Source organism: Danio aesculapii, chromosome 18 (genome assembly GCF_903798145.1).
Source record: "Danio aesculapii chromosome 18, fDanAes4.1, whole genome shotgun sequence".
Lineage (NCBI taxonomy): Eukaryota > Metazoa > Chordata > Actinopteri > Cypriniformes > Danionidae > Danio > Danio aesculapii.
In genome coordinates, this window is record NC_079452.1 from 8,600,799 (window position 1) to 8,623,298 (window position 22,500).

General features: G+C 36.8%; 1 protein-coding gene across 3 annotated transcripts in view; it reads right to left on the bottom strand.

Moving 5' to 3' along the window:
• Nucleotides 1-22,500, bottom strand: part of dmxl2 (Dmx-like 2) — a 141,763-nt gene that overhangs the window by 86,683 nt on the left and 32,580 nt on the right. For all 3 annotated transcript variants that reach the window (XM_056478914.1, XM_056478915.1, XM_056478912.1), the window contains exons 8-18: nucleotides 22,375-22,500; nucleotides 15,534-15,708; nucleotides 13,775-13,978; nucleotides 13,109-13,371; nucleotides 10,472-11,177; nucleotides 8,148-8,269; nucleotides 7,940-8,029; nucleotides 5,776-5,887; nucleotides 5,575-5,694; nucleotides 2,700-2,930; nucleotides 1-1,198 (exon numbers count right to left, since the gene is read on the bottom strand). The exon at nucleotides 1-1,198 is cut by the window's left edge and continues 497 nt beyond it; the exon at nucleotides 22,375-22,500 is cut by the window's right edge and continues 52 nt beyond it. In XM_056478914.1, coding sequence (XP_056334889.1) covers nucleotides 1-1,198; nucleotides 2,700-2,930; nucleotides 5,575-5,694; nucleotides 5,776-5,887; nucleotides 7,940-8,029; nucleotides 8,148-8,269; nucleotides 10,472-11,177; nucleotides 13,109-13,371; nucleotides 13,775-13,978; nucleotides 15,534-15,708; nucleotides 22,375-22,500 — 3,347 coding nt within the window. The remainder of the gene's footprint in view (nucleotides 1,199-2,699; nucleotides 2,931-5,574; nucleotides 5,695-5,775; nucleotides 5,888-7,939; nucleotides 8,030-8,147; nucleotides 8,270-10,471; nucleotides 11,178-13,108; nucleotides 13,372-13,774; nucleotides 13,979-15,533; nucleotides 15,709-22,374) is intronic.

Sequence of the window (22,500 nt, forward strand, 5' to 3'; positions counted from 1 at the left end):
ATTGTTCGGGATAGATGCCTCCTGGCACCACCCTCACCTGCTTCCACATCCCTCACCACTGCAACTTCTCCAGCAATGCACTTGACCAGATGTGCCAAGATGGCCTTGGCTCGACGTACCCTTCCGAGGTCCATAAGCTCAAGCAGCTGGGTTGGATGGTACTGCGGGAGAGTGGGCGATAATGAATGGGCAGCCTCAAACAAGCCACCATCTTGAATCACCGCTGGTGGACGGAATGCATCGTCAATTCCCGCACTACCTTCAAAGACACTCTTGGATCGTGCTCTGCCCTCATGTGAAACAGACACAGTGCGTCCTCCAATGCCCTCTGGGGAGGAGATGCTGTTGTCCTCAGAGTCACCCAGTTTCTCGTCCTGCCTCCATTGTGCATAAACCTGCATCTCACAATCCATGCCCACCACCAGGATGCCATCACGCACCCAGGATAAGGACACCGGTAGGGATGGAGTCCCGTCTACGGAAGAGACAAGGTTCACAGCCCTCAGAAGCACCCAACGAGAGCGAATTCCCTGTTTAATACTTCCTCCAAGAGGCAGGGTGACTGCCATGCCATCTTTCACTCCTGTCTGCTCGGTCACAACCCCTGAGATCCGGCCGTACATAAGAATGTTGGATCCAACCCCAACCGTCAGGATGTGTGACCCATCTTCTTTAGACAGCCAGTCCAGGTGCACAAAGTGCTTGATATTGGGGCTGTCTTTGGTTACAAACAGATCGGACTTGCTATAAACAAACAAGTTGCTATCAACACTAACACGTGGATCTAGTGTTTTTGCAGGTTTGCTAAAATCATCAAGGTGAATCGTCTGTTCCAGGACCCACTCCGAGCCACCCGTCGACTCGCACTCGTAGATTGATACAAGCATGGAGAATTCCTGAGACAGCCCACCTTCGCTTCCGGGTGATATCTGTTTGAACGATATTGCAAGTCTTCCTGTGTAGGAGCAACTGACTGCAACAGGTCGGCCAGCAACACACACGGAGCTGTCATTGTCCTCTTCTTCTTTCAGGAGGCTCCAGTGCTCCCACCGATATGAGTGTGTCTCTTCGGGTTGTGGAGCTGATAAGTCCATGTCCACCCTGCAGTGCCAGAACCTGACACGTCCATCAGAACAGGTGGTCACAATCAGGTATGGAGCCAAACACACAGGGTAGATAGATGAAGAGCTCAAGTGACCTTTAAAAGAGCAAAGTATATTTGATTAGCCACACTACGCTGTAACACCAGAGCACAATGCTAACAAACACAAACTGAATCACACTAACTCCGTGTAATAACTACATGCAACGCAATGATGTGACACATGATAAAAGGTCATGTTAAAAGAAGTTTTTGTCCTAAACGGTTTCTATTATTCCTAAATGGTTTCTATTGCTGTGAAGTAGCAGCTGAGCAACAGCATAAACTACTATGACAATGATCACCTCAAATGTTGGCTATTTGTTTACTGAGTGCTAAAATAATTTGTGAGTTTGAATGCTGTTATACATGACATTTATTGCCTGCCTGAAACCAAAAGCAGATAGCTTTACCTCAGATCTTATATGTTAGAACTTTGACGGTGCAAACCAACAACATCAACAACTCAGAATGTATGTTTAATAATGTTAAAGAGGTTCAATATGAATAAATTAGATTATAAAGCAGGGGTGCACAAATTCGGTCCTGGAGAGCCGGAGTCCTGCAGATTTTATCTCCAACTTGCCTCAACACATCTGCACAGATGTTTCTAGAAAGCCTAGTAAAAGCTTGATTACCTAGTCCAGGTGTGTCTGATTGGGGTTGGAACTAAACTTTGCAGGATACCAACCCTCCAGGTCCGAGTTTGGGCACCCCTGTTATAAACCTTACAATTTGGTTGAGAATGCAGTCCACTATTCTGCACCTTTGAATGGGTCTGGTATTTAAATGTTTTTGTCATGCCACGACTGGTGCAGACAGCCAAATTGCTTGTTGCTGGAATCTTGTCCTATCGTATGTAGTTATAATATACAAATTTATTAGAGCTGGATGATATATGAAACATTTAGCCTACAGTATGAGCGGTATTATTTTATTGTCCTTAAATATGCAAAGTCCATAGTTTGTTGCTAGTAGTGATGGGTTGATCTTGAAAGATTCCTTCATTTTTAACAAATCTTTTGTATGACTCGAGGACGTTGAGTCCTCTCAGGGAGTGATTCGTTCATTTGCGCACGTGAACATTTGTGCAGGTAGAGTAGAAGAATAGTTCCTTTTTCGAGTATTCTATCGGGTTGGAGTCATTCATTTATCACGTGAAAGACAGAAGCCAATCATATGCATTTAGAGCCGGAAAAAGATTTGATCCGTTTATTTCTCGAGTTCACGGGTTTGAGTCATCTCTCTTTACATGCTGTCACGTGATGAATGAACGACTCAAAAACCAGAAGACTAATCATGTCTCTATATGCTTTATTTTCTATTTCTTATAGCATTCTAGTTATGACAAGAATTGTTTATAGTGTGATCAGCGTTTGGTGAAGTAGTAGATGAGTTTGGAAGCAACTCGTAACATTTTAATAATATTTTGATAAATTGAATAAAATGACTCGAAAAAAGATTAGATCATTTCAATGAACGCGACTCAAAGTTCAGAGTCAGTAAAATGATCTGATCTTCCATCACTAGTTGCTTGTGTGTAAATTTATGATCATACCAGCGGAGGGTGTGGCTCTGATAAGCTCCACCCCTGGAGGCAGGTCTAGTCGTTGATTGTAGACCAGTTTAGAGCTCAGGATGAGTTTGCTCGCTGACTGCAAGTTGGCGGAGGAGGAGGAGCGTGGCAGTGGACTGTGACCCGGAGTGATATCAGGAGATGAGTCAGCATTGGTCTGACTCAAAGGAACCATCAGCTGGTTCTGGAACACGTAGTCATTTACCGGTTCTTCTGTAGGGATCAGCAAAATGTAACAGTAATCAATAATGACACTAATTACCAAAATACATGATATAGTAGATATACCTCAGATCTAATGAGAGGAAGAGATAACTAATAGCACAGATATACTAATTTACATATATACCGACATAATTAAAGCATAATACACAGTAATTTAATGATGCAAAACAGAGCATTCAAGCAGAGGTCAACAATGAACAGTAACTTCGTTCTGCCTTACTTTTTATTTTGACTGTCATAGGTATCAGTAGTCATTGACTTGCTTTTTGTGAGTAAATTAACATTGTGTTAAAGAGGACCTATTATGCAAATATCACTTTAAAAACCATTATGTGACAATATAGCCAGCTTCTAATATAAAAAAATATATATTAATTAACTTTTTTTTAATAATCACACTTCATAAAAATGTCTGTAGAAAATCTTTGATTGACATTCTCCCTTAGTACATATTACTAGATTGCCCCGCCCATTAGGGACAATCTCTCCCTCATTAGCATAGGATGTTAGTCTTGGTTTTGAGTCTGCCACTATGCTGACACATTGGCATTTGTAGCTCAACCCTCTTTTGAAAAGAGTGCTGGGAGCACACCAAACAGCATGCGAAAATAAATCTAGCTATTCGCACATAAACATGAACATTTAGTTTACTCTAATCATTTGAGCATCAAATTCTCTTCTTTTGTCTGTCAAATTCACTTCACAAAAGATGTGGATTCACGTCATGGGTGGGGCATCTGCCAGCCTGGTGAAGAGCGGGGGGGTGATGCGGACAAAAATGAAAAGCGGGGAGGGTGGGGATGGCAGGGGGTGGTGTCATGGACGAAAATGAAGTGGGGGGTTCTGGTGGGCCCCTAATAGTATCTCTGGGGGGCCTAAAATGGGGTGGACCCTTAAAAAAACATCCTAACTAGCTGTTGTCCCATGTAGGCAAGAGGATTTCCCCTCGAGACACCAACAACAGGCGCTACGTCATAATCGCCCATATTAGAGCAAGCTCCTGATTGGTTAACGCGGAGCAAATGTCCACTAGGGTATAAATAGGGTATGAGGTATAACACAAAGAAAATTATTTGACATGAGTGTAAGAATTCGCTTGGGCCATGAGCGATTGAGCAGAGCACAGTAGCACAGAGCTGAATGGCGCAAATGAAAGTGAAGAGGGTGGGGTGTTTTGTGCGAAAGTGAAGAGTGGGCCGGGGTGGTGGGGTGGACGAAAGTGAAAAGTGGGGAGGGAGGGAATGGCAGGGGGTGGTGTCGTGGACGAAAATGAAGTGGGTATCTCTGGGGGCCCTAAAATGGCGTGAGCCTATCTTCACCCCTAGCGACACTCCTGGCTGTTGTCCCGTGTAGGCAGTAGGATTTTCCCTCGAGACAACAACAACAGGCACTACGTCATAATCACACCCATACTAGAGCAAGTTCCTGATTAGGTAATGCAGCGCAAATGTCCACTAAAGTTCAGATCTTACAACTTAATCAAACGAACAAAATCGCTCAATTCAAGCCGCTTCTATCGTCCAAATCGCGTCATTTGCATCATGCCGCAGGACGTCTATTCGCATCCTTGCATTGACTTAACATGTAAATCACTTGTGCTTGATGTTTCATTCGCGTCTGGTGTGAACACACAATAAAAAGGGGCAGTTTCAAAGAGCTGTAAAATAAGACATTTTTGTCGGTGCCAAAAGCTTAGTGGTACTGTGCGCCGACATATAAGTGCTCATGGCCCCTGAGTTCGATTCCCGGCTCAAGGGCTAAACTAGGTTAATTAGGTTAACTAGGCAGGTTAGGGTAATTAGGCAAGTTATTGTATAACGATGGTTTGTTCTGTAGACAGTAGGAAAAAAATTAGCTTAAAGGGGCTAATAATTTTGACCTTAAAATGGTTCATAAAAAATGTTAAACATCTTTTATTCTAGCCGAAATAAAACAAATAAGACTTTCTCCAGAAGAAAAAATATTATCAGACATACTGTGAAAATGTCCTTCCTCTGTTATACATCATTTGGTAAATAGATAAAAAAGAAAGAAAAAAATTCAAAGGGGGGGTTAATGATTCTGAATTCAACTGTATATTAAAAAAAAAGATATTTTGAAAAGTCTTGGGAACCTGCATTTTATGTGTTTTTCTATGGAATTCAATGGTTACAGGTTTAAGATTTTTCAAAATATCCTTTTTGCTTTCAACAAAAAAAATCATGAATGTTTGAAATCACTTGAGAGTGAGTAAATTTTCATTTTATGGGTGAATTATCCCTTTAAAGTTACATGTATAAATAGAAGTTTTATCATTAACTGAGATATGTATTGTAAAAAGCTATTACAGAGAGAATGAACACGAAGAAAATAATTTGACATGAGTGTGAGAATTCGCTTGGGCTATGAGCAATTGAGCGAAGCGCAGTGGCACAGAGCTGAATGGCACAACACGCTGCTTCGCTCAAATGCTCTGATGCCCAATCGATAAATGAAGAAATCATTTCCTGGTAAATTATTTCCATCTCTGAAAAGGAAATTAGTCATTAGAGGATCAGCTTTCCATTCATGAGACTCCCTTCACAGTTTCCTCTAAGAAGCTATCCGCTGACAGCTGTGTCATCATTTCACAAATAACCCACTTCATACTCACCCATACACGCCTGCACCGAGCGCAGATGAAGATGCCACATCTGTAACACTGAGTTCCTATTAGCATCCTTCTCGATCACCACCAAATAGAACTTCTCTGAGAACGGTGGTGGCTGGTAATCTAGAACAAAGACAACCCAGATATAATGTTCTGAAAAAACTGTTTAGAATGGATATCAAAGGGAACGAAAAGCTTTTGTACCTTCTCCAGAGGGAAAACTATTAATGTTGAAATCTGGAATGTCTTCATGTGGTTTGTATCCCAAAATAAAATCCTCCTGGAATACGTGGAGCAGCTGTGTGTTCGAGCCACACTGAGCAACACAAAAAACACATTATGATACTGCACACATTGTTGAGTGTAATTCGTTACTATAAATACATACATTTTCTGCTCAAAATAAGAGAGATTACTTTTAATTTTTAGGTAATGTGATTACAATTACTTGTTTTAAGCTCTGTACATATATTCAACAATTCTATATAAATCAATAAATTCAGAGAAGCAGAGTAATATATTTTTGTAAAATAATTTTATTTTTCAACTCAAAAAGAACATTCATTTTTCAAGAAACTTGTGTATGCTTAAGAAAAAATTAATTGCTTCACAATTATTTAAAAATATATAAATTGAATGTTTTCTAAAGGTATATCATATAGTATGAAATATGGTGTCATTAATTTGAAATGTTCTGTTTTGATACATATACATCCATTTTTTTTTACAAAACAAAAAATCCTGTTTGACTTGAATAAAAAAAAAAGTTTAATTTAGTGGTTTAATTTACTTTTTTGAGTAAAAAACTTTTTTAAAATGGAAAAAAATCCTGCTTGACCCACTGTCTTTGCTCAAAAAAAATGTATTTCTATTGTCTATGTATTGAGACTTGTGTGTATTTTTCAGTCCAGTATCAAATTACTTAATGGGTAACTAAGTTACTTTTCACACTTTAAATACAACAGCAATGTTGTAATTAGTAGTAATTAAAGGTGCTGTATGTAAGTTTTTGACCCTTCTAAAGCATAAAAATACCATAAAATGTTTGAGAATATTTAGGAAACATGCCATATGAATAGTCTTGTTTATCTGAAAAACAATGCTGTAGTCAGACATTCTGCTTTGAAAATGTCTGTTTTGTGCCAGAACGTCTGTCTTTGTTTTGTTTTTTTTAACGAGCCCAATGGCAGTTTAGCCAATTATATTTCAGCACCCTGAGTTGCCCTGTTGGAAAACCGCTTATTTCATTCATTCATTCATTCATTCATTCATTCATTCAGGAAGGCTCTTCAAGCATACGTCTGTGACTAAAATGCGACCTCCGGTGGACAGTAGCAGACTACGAAATGGGACGCAGATTCAGAGTTCCACATGAGGTTATTAATTAGCAAATAAAATAAACATTACAAACGTAAACATCAGGTGAGCAGGTTACATTGTAACTGTGTGTCATAACAACATGCTATGTGACAAGATTTGCAGTGATAAGCAAATTGGCTGTTTGCACAAGACGAGACACAACAGAAATTTAAACACAGCCATTCAGAAGCACAGAATATGCACTCACTCCCCAAATGGTAAGGTTTATAATCTATTTAATACATATTAAACCTCTTTAACCTTATTAAATGTACATGCTGAATCACTCATTCCCAGTTCCCAGTTCTAAGTTTATTTATAAATTTATTTTATTTTCAAGATCTGAGGTTAACTATCTGCTGCTGCTTTCAGTATATGACAATGATTGTCATGTAAAATGACATTCAAACTCACATTGTTAGCATTTTACACTGAATAAAGCACATGTGGTGTACCTGAGGTGATCATTGTCAGTTTTTCCTGTTGTTCACCTCAGAGAAGTAGATGCCGTTTTTTTATATTAATTCGAGGTGTTGGTTAGGACAAAAAATCCTTTTAATATGGAAACTATTCTTTCTATCGTGTGTTGTTGCTTTTAATTAGAACCCGGTTTAAATCAGCCTTTAGGCTCAAAACTTGCTCCTGGCAACCTGTACTTGCATTTGTTTTGATCCAGGAATGCAATACCTATTTTAACCACTGGGTTTCAAACGTACATACTGCACCTTTAATTACTTTTTTGAAGTAACTGATTGCATGCAACAACATTTTTAAACAGATAAAAAAATCTTGTTGTGACTTTTTTTTATTAATTTCTATCGTCTATGCATTGAGATTTATGTGTATTTTTTGTACAAAGTAATTAAATTACTTCATGAGTAACTAAGTTACTTTTTAGACTTTAAATCCAATTGTAATGATGTAATTAATTACTTTTTTAAAATAACTGATTGCACACAACAACATTCTTAAACAGAGATGTGCTCAGACAAACAGATGTAAACCTCACCTGGTTAGTAATGACATCCAGCTCTATAATGCAGCCAGGTCGGGCAGTGGACTGCTGACTCACAATGTTAAACACCTCACCCACCAGTTTCTAAACGCACAACCAACCATCAGAGATAAACAATCAGATCAACTCCGATGACATTTATCTTTAGTTATTGGCAAATAAGGACATTACTTTAATCCAATATAGACTCAAAGGCTCTTACTGAGGTTTCTGGGTCGGAGAGTTCGTCCAGTAGTTTGCGGGCATCCACCACAGCCTGATACAGGCGCAGGTTTTTCCCATCAGAAGCCACGAAGCATGCACTTGCTGAGTTACAGTATGTTCCTAACACAAACACAAACCTTTGTTTTTAAGACCAACATAGTACCAACAACAATAACATTACACTACATCTGTCCATTTACTGGTGAAAACATAAGTGAAAGCTAAATTCTCCATCATGTATCCTGGAGGGAGTTGCCAGGGGTGGTCCAATATAGCATTCTTGAGAAGTGTGTTGCTAGGCAGTGGTAAAGTGTTCAGTGTACTAACTTGGCAATTTCTAGGGTGCTCTGGGTGGTAAGATGCACTGTTGCTAGGTTACTGAGATCTGAGATGTTCGTGTTGAGATGAGTTTTGCTAGACGATGACATGATTTTGGTGGGTAGGCAGCTAGAACAACGCTAGGCAGTTACATGGTGTGTTGTATAGATGGTTTCTTGGGTGTTGCTACGGTGCTCAGTGTCCGACCTTTGAAATGTCTAGTCACTCAATTGTTAATGTGTCTCTAAGCAGTTTATAAAATGTTCTAAGCAGTTGTTAGGGCATTGCTAGTTTTTAAAGTGTTGTGAGAGGTTGAAATGGCATTGCAAACCAGTTTGATATGATAGGTAGTTTAGGTGTGGGGCTAATTAAATTTATACCCACTCTGGATAGCATTTTCCATAGCATTCTGGAAGTATTTTCTGGGATGTTGGTAAGAGGTTAAGAAAATGGCATTTAAAAGCAGTTGCTTGGGCATTTTCAGGCAGGGTGGTTAGTCAGTTTCTTGGGTGTTTTGGGTAGTTGCTTAGTTGTTTATAAGTTCATAAGGTACTGAAGTGGTTTTAGTTGGGTTTTTATTATTATTGTTATGCGAAGCGATAAGTGTAGTGTATACCAAGCTTCACTTTACAGCAGGGGTGCCCAAACCCAATCTTGGAGGGCCTGCAGAGTTGAGCTTCAACTTGCATCAATTCACACTTGCCAGGAAGTTTCTATTATATCTAGTAAGAGCTTAATTAGCTGGTCCAGGTGTGTCTAAATGGAGTTGGAGCTAAACTTTGCAGGACAACGGCGCCCTGGGACCGAGTTTGGGCACTGCTGATTGCAGAAACAGTCCACTTTTTTTTTAAATAGTCTCACTTTACAACTCCCCTAGAGTTAAATGGTTATGTTTTTTCAATTTTAATCCATTCACCTGATCTCTCGATTTGGCAGGAGCATATTTTGAAACAAATTAGACCATTAGCATCTTGCTAAAAATAAAGAATTAGAATTTTCATATTTAAATCTTGACTCGTTAAATTTTGTGCTAAGACGGAGGTAAAATGAGAAGTTGCTATATTCTAGGCTGATTATAGCTTGGACAATATGTAGTAACAATCCTGCATCAGGCACAACGATATTACACATCATGACTGATATACGTGTAACCCACCGGTCTGACTGCACGCAACCCGCTCTGAGCTGGGATTAAACCGGCAATTCTTTGCATGGGACTCGATTGCTCTAACAAAGAGGCTAAAGACCATGGCCTCTAGCGACTGTCGCTAGCTGACATCAGTTACACTCATTCTTATAAACCTCACTCCGGCCCCGACGAGCCCCCACATGTAACCCATTGTTCCCACTGCACTCAATCTGGTCTGAGCTGGGATCAAACTGGCAATTTTTTGTATGAGAGTCGGTTGCTCGATCAAGGAGTCTAAAGATTATGGCCTCTAACGTCTGTCACTAGCGCACCTTTAGCGGTCAGGGGAGTGACGTTTACCTGCATAGTACTTCACTAGCTGGTCTTCGTTACAATCGATCCCCTAAACCTCGCTCCCATCCTGGACGAGTCCCCACGTTTAACTCGCCCATCCTACTACACCCAACCTGCTTTGAGATGGGATCGAACCGGCAATTCTTTGTATGGGAGTCGGTTGTTCAATCAACGAGGCTAAAGACCATGGCCTCTAGTGTCTGTTGCTAGAGCACCTTTAGAGGTCAGACGAATGAGGTTTGCCTGCATAGCACTTCGCTAGCTGGCCTCTGTTACATACGCTTTCTGTGCCAGAGGTCACAATTAAACGTACTTAACAGGGGACTATTTTCAGGCACTGTGTAATATCATTGTGCCTGCTGCAGCCATGTACTGCAGTAACGCTCCTTTGGTCAATAGCGAGATGCTATTGTTCTAATCTGATTCAATGATTTATGCTAAGCTAAGCTAAAAAAAAGTGTAAGTTTAAAATGAGTGTTTCTTTAAGGTTGGTATGGAAACAGCAGTGGTTTTAAACTCACCGAGCACTGAGCTGGGGATCAGTGTAGGCAGCCAAGCCACATTGGAGAATGCGGATGTATGGAGGGAGTTGATTCGTGCAAGTTCAGACACCCCTCCCGTGCAGGACAGTGGCCCAATGTGATCAACTCTCCATAGAATAAGCTCACTGTAGATCGCATTTGGGTCGTGGAACGTACGTGTGGCTGCATTTCGTAGCTGTTTACGAGGAATGCCTCTCATTGGTCTGGTGGGCTGTTGAGCCACGCCCCCAATCAGATCTCCATCAATGCTTCCAGATCCAGAGGGGGGAGTCAACAGAGCATTATGATGCGATGATGTCAGAAGCAAGGGAAGTACAGTGTGGCAAGCCAAGTCATTGAGATGGAAACGGTGCCCACAGTAGCGGAACTTGTGCGAAACCGTGAGGACGTTGGAAAAGGCAGACTTCTCAGCAAAGGTCACAGCCCATTGGTTGAGGGAGCCGTCCACGTGTTTAGACACCATCATGACAGCAGGGCCGATGACAGCGGCGAGAGAGTGTCCGAGAGAACCGAGACCAGCAGAAGCTGACGCGCTCTGAGGAACTCGACGCTCGCTGCGCTTCTCCTCCAAAGCACTGCAGCTGTCCTGGTCCATAAACGTACAGGCGTACATCATGATGTTCTTACTGAGAGAGTTTGCGTCACCCGTGGGGAATGCCACCGGGATACGGGAAGAGAATGATACCTGAACGAGAAAACAAACAGGTTTTGCTTAGTTTGTGTGTTAAATTGAATAGAGTAACAAAAAAATGGCCTATCAAAATGAGGTTTTTAATAGTCATCACCAACAAAAAGGATGAGCGATATTTCTTAATACTTCTAAACACCGTACCTCAACTTAAAATTTTATTTGTAACAGCATGATATGCAGTGAGAAATGTTTACAAAACCACTCGTGACCTTAAAATTATAACAACAATAAAGTGCATTTTTTTCTTTGTTTATTTGTTATCATTTATTTTATAATTTGGAATTTATTTAATTTTATTTTATTTATTCAATGTATTTATTTGCTATTAACATGGAATTATTAACTAATTATTATTAACAAGAAATTTATTTATTAACATGGAATTTATTTGTTATTAAAATGGAATTTATTTGTTTATTTGTTATAATTCTTTTTAGAATTCGGAATTAATTTTATTTAATTTTTATTCTTTTATTAACATGAAATTAACAAATTATTATTATTAAGAAATTAATTTATTAATATGGAATTTATTTGTTATCAACATAGAATTTTTTTGTTTATTTGTTATAAATTTTGGAATTTATTTAGATTATTTATTTTTATTTTTATTTAATTTATTTATTTGTTATTAACATGGAATTTATTTGTTTATTTGTTATTATATATTTATATATTAGAATTTGAAATTTATTTAATATATTTAATTTAATTAAAATTTTATTTATTTATTTATTATTAACATGGAATTTATATGTTATTAACATGGAATTAAATTATTATTAACAAGAATTTCATTTATTAACATATAATTTATTTGTTATTAACATGGAATTTATTTGTTTATTTGTTATATATTTAGGAATTTATTTATTTAATATATTTAATTTAATTTAAATTTTATTTATTTGTTATTAACATGGAATTAAATTATTTTTAACAAGAAATTCATTTATTAACAGAATTTATTTGTTGTTAACATGGAATATATTTGTTTATTTATTATATATTTTAGAATTTATTTAGTTTAATTTAATTTTTTTATTCATTTATTTGTTATTAACATGGAATTTTTGTTATTAACATGAAATTATTAACAAATTGTTATTAACAATAAATTCATTTATTAACATGGAATTTATTTTTTATTAACATGGAATTTATTTGTTTATTTGTTATATATTTTGGAATTTATTTATTTCATTTATTTAATTAAATTTTAATTGTATTTATTTATTTGTTTTTAACATGGAACTTATTTGTTATTAACATGGAATTACATTATTTTTAACAAGAAATTCATTTATTAACATGAAATTTATTTGGTATTAACATGAAATTTATTTGTTTATTTGTTATTCTATATTTTAGAATTTGGAATTTATTTAGATTATTTAATTTTATTTTTATTTATGTATTTGTTATTAACATGGAATCATTAACATATTATTATTAACATAAAATTCATTTATTAACATGGACAAATTACAACACTGACCATAATCTGTGATTTAAATCTTGACAGTACTGAAATCGGGCAATAATGTCAGGTTCATTTATTTTGAACAACTTTATATATCTGATCTGCTGTCAGTGGTCTGGAACATACTACAATCTATATCAAGACTGTCAAAGTAAAAATCTAATTTAACCTAAAATTGTGAGCAATTAAATGAAAGCAGAATGAAAAATTACGTCTTGTTGAGACTCTGGATACTCAGAAAACATATTTTTGAAGGCTTTAAATAAAGCATCACGTATTTAATCACAACTGTTGCTATTTTCTAGGCAGATACATCTAAAACTATATTCTCATTCCGGCGTAATAATCAAGGAACTTTGCTGCTGTACCTTGGCTAACACCTACAAATCTTGCACACAACAAAATCATACCCCATTTTAAACACTTTGAAACCCAGCCTTACCTGAACCTGTCTGAAGATTCCAGGTATAAACTCATCCAGGTATTTGACGTGCCAGACAAGGAAAGACCCGTCATGTGGGTGAATAGTGAAAAGCATGTCCGGACTCTTGTTCCATTCCAGTATAAGCGTCTCCAGCTTCCGATCCAGTAAGACGGAGGGCAGAGGTACGCTGCTGCTCGAACCTGGAGATGAGGCCTTGGTGCTGCCCTCCTGATCGCCCTCCTCATGCTCCGATGATCCCTTATCAGACATCTCATCTAGATCTAACAACAACAACAACAAAATTAAAATGCATCATACATTAAGTAGCAGTGAGTTATAAAGACACAGTTGATCTCTGTGTCCATGAATTTAGCTCATGTCTGTTAGTAGGCTCATTTTACAACTCCCCTAGAGTTAAACAGCTGGGTTTTTCCATTTTTTAATCCCTTCAGCTGATCTCTGGATTTATTTTATCTTAGCATAGACCACTGAATCAGATTAGACCATTTGCATCTTGCTCAAAACTAACCAGAGTTAAAATGTTCCTATTTCAAGTTTGACTCTTCACATTTTATACTATGATTGACGCAAGTTCCTATTTTCTAGGCTGATATGGCTAGGATGATATGTCGTAACTTCATAGCAAATCTGTATTATATTTTTTAATTCATTAAAAGGCAGTACCAAAGTCAAATTTGGCCGTTCCTTCCTGTTCAAAGTCCTCCGTAGCTTGTTCCAGGTGCTGCTCAGAGAGTTTGCGCAGCTGCTGCATGAACAGATCCATAGAGGTGGTGAAGCTCAGATCTTTATTATTCAGCCAGTGAACCACAAACCCTCCGCTGGCATCCTCAGAGAACAGGCCCGATCCAGCCAGCGCTGCGGGGATATCTGATGGCAGAGAGAAAGATCACACTTCTGTTCATTTTTGGGTCTCTGTGCAAATGCATACACAACAGTGAATTGCTTTTCTTTTTCAAATATTTCCCAAATTATGTTTAAGAGACCAGGGAATTTTTCACAGTGTTTCCTATAATATTTTTTATCTGGAGAAAGTCTTATTTGTTTTATTTCAGCTAGAATAAAACCAAATTTTTTATTTTTTTAAAAACATTTTAAATGTCAAAATTATTAGCCGTCTTAAGCAATTTTTTTTCGATAGTCTACAGAACAAACCATTGTTATGCACGGTCATTATGGCATTAAAACAAGTATGTTTAGAAATATATTTAAAAAAATCTTCTTGCCGTTAAACAGAAATTGGGGAAAAATATACTGTACAGGGGGGCTTATATTTCAGGAGGGCTAATAATTCAACTGTATGTGTTAAGGGTGTGCAATATCACGATTTTTAATTGTGGATGATTAAAATGTCTTTAAAATGTTTTTAAAATAAGGAAATTAGTTTGGCTGTACTGCTCAGACAACTTGCAATACAGTAAAAGTAACAAAAAAAAAGTGATACATCTGTAAATCAGGATTTTCCTGGAAAAAAATAAGAGATACGGGTATGCCATTTTAAATATAGGTAGTGTAGTTGTAATGATCTGCGTTGTGCTCATAAAGATATTCTTGTTTTGACGTTTCACTTTACATTCGTCAGGAATCATACACAGTAAAAAGTAAATTTTTTTTTATAAATATTAATAATATATATATATATATATATATATATATATATATATATATATATATATATATATATATATATATATATATATAGTAAGAGTGTGAGGCGGCGTGGTGGTGCAGCGGGTATCGCTGTCGCCTCATAGCAAGAAAGTAGCTGGTTTAAGCCTCCGCTTGGTCAGTTGGCATTTCTGTGTGGAGCTTACATGTGTTTACTCCGTTACATGTGGAGTTTACTCCGTGTTCACGTGGGTTTCCTCTGGGTGCTCCGGTTTCACCCACAGTGCAAGGACATGTGCTTTACGTGATTTGAGCAAGCTAAATTTTCTATTTCTGTTTTTTATTTTAACAATAATAATAATAACATCAATAACAATACTAATAATAAAAACAATAATAACAATAAAAACAATAATAACAATAATAATAATAATAATAATAATAATAATAATAATAATAATAAGAGCAATAATAACAACAATAATAATTATTATTATTATACTAAACAGACATTGGTCCTGTAATTGTGAGTCTTAATTTATCTGTTAATGTAGTGAAGTTCAAATAAGATTGTACTATGCTTTGCGTAATAAAATGAAACTTGATTCTTGAACAATTCTTGAAATAATAAATAAAAACTCTTGAATTTAGACAGTTAATCACTAAACATGCTGCATGTTAAATATGTAAAACATTCTGATTATTTGGCAATTTCTTATTAATTAAAATTTTATTTTGGAAAGCAGGCATTTCTCTGCATACACATCTTTTCTTTACCGTTTTAGATTTTCCATATATCATTTGTAAATATATTCACCTGTGTTAGGATTGATGCTGGCTGAGATGTGGAAGTGGCAGAGGGCGTTGGCATGGTGTGAGATGTGCCGGTGGGTTTCGTGGGATCCCAGCTGACTGGGCAGCACCTCTGTGTGGGCCACCAGAGCAGAAGATCTTCTGCGGCCCCTGCGCAGGTGCTTCAGGTGGTGGATAGACTGTGTGGAGAAAGACAGTTTTCAAACTGATAGGCAAAAGCTGTTGCATTGTTTTCAGAAATTATGATCTGCAAAAAATAACCTTTGATTTTTATAATTTTTTTAACCTAGAAGTGAAAATGTTAAAAGAGATCACATTTTAATTTTCAGTGAGTGTTTCTTCTTTTATAATGGGATATTTTTTGTAGTTTGAGGAAAGATTGTTTCATTGTTGTTGTTTTTTTGCTTGTTTAAATAAAGGGATTATTTAATTAGGACAGTAAGGTCTGACTTAGACAAAAGTCTTAAAGAAATAATGTAGTATAGAATATAAAGTCATGGTGCAGTGGAAAAAGAATTAATATTGTGCATGACTCCCATGAGCTTGGAGGACTGCATCCATACATCTCTGCAATGACTCAAATAACGTATTAATAAAGTCATCTGGAATGGCAAAGAAAGCGTTCTTGCAGGACTCCCAAGATTCTTTGGATTCATCTTTAATCCCTCCTCCTTCACCTTACGCCAGATATGCTCAATAATGTTCATCTCTGGTGACTGGGCTGGCCAATCCTGGAGCACCTTGTTCTTCTTTGCTTTCAGGAACTTTGATGTGGAGGCTGAAGTATGAGAAGGAGTGCTTTCCTGCTGAAGAATTTGCCCTCTCCTGTAGTTTGTAATGTAATGGGGAGCACAAATGTCTTGATACTCAGGCTGTTGATGTTGTCATCCACTCTGCAGATCTCTCGCACACCCCCATACTGTATGTAACCCCAAACCATGATGAGAATCTTGGGTCCATGCAGGTTACAATAGGTTATCTGCAGTATTTGTGATGATTAGGATGCTGTTCAACAGATGATTCATCTGAAAAACCTACCTCGTGTCCATTTCCAAATGATCAACTGGCAGTTAGGTTATTACTTTTTTCTCTTACAACTGGGATTGATGACAAGACTTTTGTCAGGTAGTGTATAATATAAAATAGGTTGCTTGTTAGTTTGTGGTTTAGACAGGCTAACTGCTTGCTAGTGTGCAGTTTCACACATCCTTCCAGAAGAACAAGATCGAGTGCAAAAAAAGAAAAGAAAAAGTAAATACTTCTGCCACTTGGCAATAGTTCTAAAATAACTGAATAACAGACATGTTTTTGCATTTAAATGTGATTTAAGCTTTGATATGCAAGCAGATGCAGCTTGATTTGTGAGGAATGCACTGCCAAATAACAATGTGATAATTTGAAATAAACTGCTTAGTGTATTACATAATATAATAGGTGCATTGTGTGTAATGCCTGAAAACTACATTAGCATACATAACACTTGCCATTTTAAATGGAGAGTTCAATCAAAAATGAATAGTGTTATAATTTATTCACTCTTCACTAGGCATGGGCCGGTACAAGATTCTGACAGTATGATAACCTTGGATAAAAATATCAGTTTCACTGTATTGTGATTGTTGCTCTAAAATATATTTGTGGAGAGGTAAGCATGATCGAACACCCAATGAGGGGGGAGAGCAGGCTTGGAGCCCGGCGGCTAATCGGCAGGCCAATCAGAAATAATAAATAACACCTGTTTATTCTAGTGATTGGGCCGGAGAGACAACCTTCTTAAGGAGAACAGAAGGAGCAGCCGGGGGAAGAGGGAGAGAGCACACACACACACACACTACGGGTGTTGTGCACTCATTTAAAAAAAATAAAGCTATACTGCTTACCTGAATCGCCGACCCTGTCTTCTTCTTCCCCTAATATCGAACTTTGCTACAATATTCTTTTTAAATGTCTGGGTAAAAAAAAAAAACTTTTTTCCCCCCCATTGAACACAATAAATTTTATTTTGAATTTTTTTTTAAACATTTTGTAACAGTAAACTTGTCAGGCTAAATGATTCAAATTAATCATTGACTTCTGCTGTCTTTATTAGTTTCAAAAACAGATTTCTTTGAAATTTAAAACTGCATATTTGGATATCTTTTCTGTTGGAGCAACTGTTGTAAAAAGAAAAAAAAAAGAAAAAATTCTTAAATACACCATAGGAACGATATAGGACAAAATTTTTCTAAACCGCGGTATTACTTGAAAAACGGTTATCGTCCCATGCCTACTCTTCACTTGGTTCAAACCTGTAAAAGGTCCTGTGAAGTGCTTTGAAACCTGCAATTTTTATTTGATATTTGACGTAACCTTAACTGAAAAATGAATAAAAGAGTCGGACATAGCTCCTCCCATTTAAAGAAACAGCCAATAGCGTTTTGTTTTTATCACAGCTATCCAATGAGAGTGGTTGAGCTGAAGAGCATCAAATGAAATGCAAATGAGAAGAGTCTTGAAGGGGGCGGGGCATGTCAGATACTAGAGAGAATTTGACTGGTCAAGATTTGATGAGAAACTGAAGTATGAAGTGATGTGGAAAAGAATCGTTGATCCATTTAGGCAGAGGTGACAAACTGCAAACTTTGTATGTTTAAATCAAGTTTTATATTTTCTAAATGCACATTTTGTCACTGTTTTGGAGTGCATTAGATTATAGATATCCTTAAAAGTAACAGACTGAAACTAATTTCTAAATAATAATAATAATAAATTTTATAATAATAATAATAATACATTTTTATTTCACACACATTAAACTTCCTTTCCTCTGTTAAATTAAAAATTTTAGGAACAGTAGTCACTGAAATCAATAGTATTTCCCCCCCTTAATTTGGATGTAAATGTCAACATATAAAAAAAAAATAGTAAAAGGTTGGAAACCACTTGTGAGTGAGTAGCATACATTTTTTATTTTTGTGTGGACTATCTCTTTTAAAACCGATCCTTTTAAAAGTAATCCAACAAATAATGTTATTCTAATATATGCATTCACAGAGCTTTATTTTAAGGATCTAGGCGCAAAGTCTAAAGTGCATGGCGCAAAAGTATTAAGGGTGTGTCTGAATTCACTTTTGCTGTTTTAAGGACAATAACATACGGTTTTGCGCCCCAGCACATGATCTAACAGGGTTGTGCTTATTCTCTTAATGAGTTACAGTATGGGTATGTTTTATGCATAATGTGCATTAATATGAGTCTCATCTCCTATTCCCTTTAAGAGTCAGTTGCGTCACGCCATGTCTCATTTGCTTTTTACATGGTGGACTTTATGGAAAAACTGAACGCTTAACTAGCAAGAAAAGGATGCAGTGTGAGGATGAAGAATGAGCCCACTCTATTCGGCCTCTTTACTTTCTCTTTCTCTTTATTTTTACTTAACTCCATTACTTTCGTGGATAAGTAAACGGTGTTGTACACACTCCACTGAAGACATCCATTAGCCTACATGTTTAATTTTGTTTGTCAAGCGCAAAAATTTGTTTCAAAACTATTTCTAAAATCTGTTCTAATTTCCAGCAAACGAATAAATGAACAACAATAACAAAGTGTGGTCAAAAAAGTGGTATATCCAAACACAAGTCCTATTCTTTTGCCCCATATGAAGATGCATACTTCTCCAACACTCGATAGTTGATAAACAAGTAAGCTTGTTTTTATTAAAACAAATACAAATATGCATATGATAAATAATACTGCTAATAATAATAATAACATTATACAATTGCAAATTGTCAAGAATAAACTTTAAAAGCCCCCCCCGACATGAAGGCATGGAGGTAGTGTTTTTCATATTTAAGTAGAAAATAATACATTTTGTAACATATCTTTTTTTTTTTTTTTTCATTTGTAAAGATTTGTGTATTGTTGTACATCATGTGTCTATTAAGCAATGTGTATGCGTTTGGACCTGCATAGGCACATAACTAACTCGCTCTGCGCTGGACTTCAGACCAGCTTTTAGTTGGACAATGGCGTAGTTTATTTCAGTTTCTCAAAATAGCAATGTGCCAACAATGCGCCTCAACACACCTCCTTTACAGACTGACACACTCATGAGTGCACAAAGTAATGGATTTGCACAAAGTGCAAATGGATTTGCTATTTAAACAACATGGCGATGTGAAAATTACTGTAGCGCCATACACGTCTTGCGCCTTATTGCGCTGGGTGTGTGATAGAGTCCACAATATTTAAAGGGATAGTGCACCCAAAAATGTATGTTTACTCACTATTTACTCATCCTCAAGTGGTTACTGTAAGGTCCAGCCAGTTAGTCCAATGACGGTGTGTACTGGTGGATGAAGGTTCACTGCATGTTTGGTCTTTCCGGTGCACAATGTTAATTTACTTTAAATTTAACTCATATCTGAGTCCAATTTAAGTATGAGGTGGTTTAGAATGTTAATATATTTATCCTCATTTTATCTGAATCCAATTATAAATCATTGATAAGATTATTTCGTTTCTTTTAATATTGATTTAGATTATAATTGAATATTCTCCTAGATTTTTTATTGTATTTTATTCTCGTTCATTCGGATCTTCAGTCTTGTACCGGCCGAGTATACAATCTCTTAAACACAAGCATGTCAGCCTTAAATCATACTATGATCACTACTATAGAATCAAGCAGACCAATTTACTTAAACTTTTAGTAACTTTGAATAATCACCATATGATTTAAATAGTATTATAAGTTTAGAGTTGAAGGTCTACCCACATTTAAATTGGTCTCAACATTATTTTGTTGTTCTAAATATAAAACCCATTGTTGGCCTTTTACAGTCTAAGTATCCTTGAATTAATACCAATGTGTTAGTCGGAGCTCTAAGAACATCGTATAGCGTGCCACGCTGCTCCATCTATCGTGTTTTAGTCTGTTACTAACCTGTACAGTGGCTTGTGGTGTTGTTCAGTTAATTCATTACCGATCAATACAAGACATCAAATTCTCAAAGATAAATCCAACATCAAAAGATGCATACCTGACTTCAAAATATACTTTAAAAATTTAGGCGCACCAGCCAAAATTTAGTGGCTCCCACCAATTATCGCACTGTTACTACAAGTTTTATAAACAGATTTATAGCATTTCAAATCAACACTAATCAAAACTAACAAGCAAAAATATATATATGCATGCGTGAGGAAAATATGTCTCAATGAAATCCCGTTATCACAAGAAAATACAATTTTATAACATAATTGAGTGACCAAAAGATACACGGACGGACCGCTCACTGGCCCTGCACGCACTGCTTGACATGAATTCATTAATGAATCTGTTAACAATAACTCTGCTGTGTTCTCACGGGTGGTGTCTGATATTGCACACATGCTTTTGACATATACCTTATTATTTGCATATGTCATTTTAATAGCAATACCGTTTTTTTCGTGAGCTGCAATATTAGGACATAAACGGACATAAAGCCAATGGAAGTCTTTTATCCACTCTTGTATATGTAGATGGCGGATTAACATTCACCACATGATCAGTAATCAGATGTGCCATTATTTGTAGCTTTAGGTGTTTCTAAGACAAAATCTGTCAATGTTGTTTTCATTCTCTCATCTTCAGCACTTTACATTTTTGAGGTTGTAGCTCATGTCATCTGAAGACAGGAGGTGTTGACTGACTGATTGACAGCTGATTTTAACCAATCCATTCGTGTTCAGTTCTTAGAGCAGTGGGCCAATAAGAAGAACGCGAAGGCGAATCAAGTGTTGCGGGCTTTGTTTAAAGCGGGAAGTTGACATGGCAACAGTTTTAAACTGTTCCTGAGCGCTGCATTTCAAGTACAAAGATGCATTCTGCCTGAATTTGTCCTAAATACTTTAGGAATTTATCAGTAATATATTTTTAAAAATCAGAAAATATTAGCTTTCAGTTGTAATACTGAAAAATATTTATTACAATCACTGAAAATTACACAATATTTAAATCACTCTCGTGACCCCTTGAAAATATTCTGCGACCCCCGCAGGGGTCACGACCCCCAGTTTGAGAACCACTGCCTTAAGTAGTCAATCCAAGAATCTCCTTGAGGAAAGGGGTGTGTCGAATCACAAAATGCATTTGCATTTAGTGGAAGAGTTTCTGCCTATAGGGGACAAATATAATGGTCATTTGAATAGAAGCCCCTAGGTAAAGGCACACCTTTAGCAGTTGTTCAAAAGATACCTGAAGTTATATATCTATTGTTTTGATTGTGTGACTGGTACAATGGTTTCATTCCCTCAGAAATAGACAGAGACATTTCAAATGATATCAAACATGATGAACTCACTTAGATTGACATAGAACATTCATACTTTGAAATGACCATTCTGTGTGGGTTGGGTGAAAAGGGAGTGAGTGAACAGAGGGGGTTTTCGGGAGATGTTTCAATTGTAAATGAAGGAAAGGAGAAAAGCAAAGTTTCCCGCATTCCCACCTGGTGGAGTGGATCCAATTGTCTCTGTGTTTCCAGCTCATGTTTGAATTGTCAAAGACATGAAAGTATTTGTAGTATCTCAAATCTTACAGTTACAAACCTTTACTGGATTTTTTTCTTTTGAAAAACACAAAAGAAGATACTTTGAAGAAAGCTGAAAACCTGTAACCTTTGACTTCCATATAAGAAAAAACAAATATTACCGAACTCCATAGTTACAGCTTTCTTCAAAATATCTTCTTTTGTGTTCAACAGAAGAAGAAAAAAAAGAAAATGATGACAAAACATAATTTTTTTTGGTGAACTATCCCTTTAATTCAAGATTGTGTATCGAGTGAATTGTTATCATGTGTGTTTCTGCATGCTGACCTCCAGAGCGTGCTGTATCTTGTCTTTCTGAGCCATGTTTGGCAGAGAGGAGCTGAAGCTGGTGCTGTTCTCTGAGATCTGCCCCCCCAACAGACTGTCCTCCGGCAAGAGGGTCTCACTCCACAG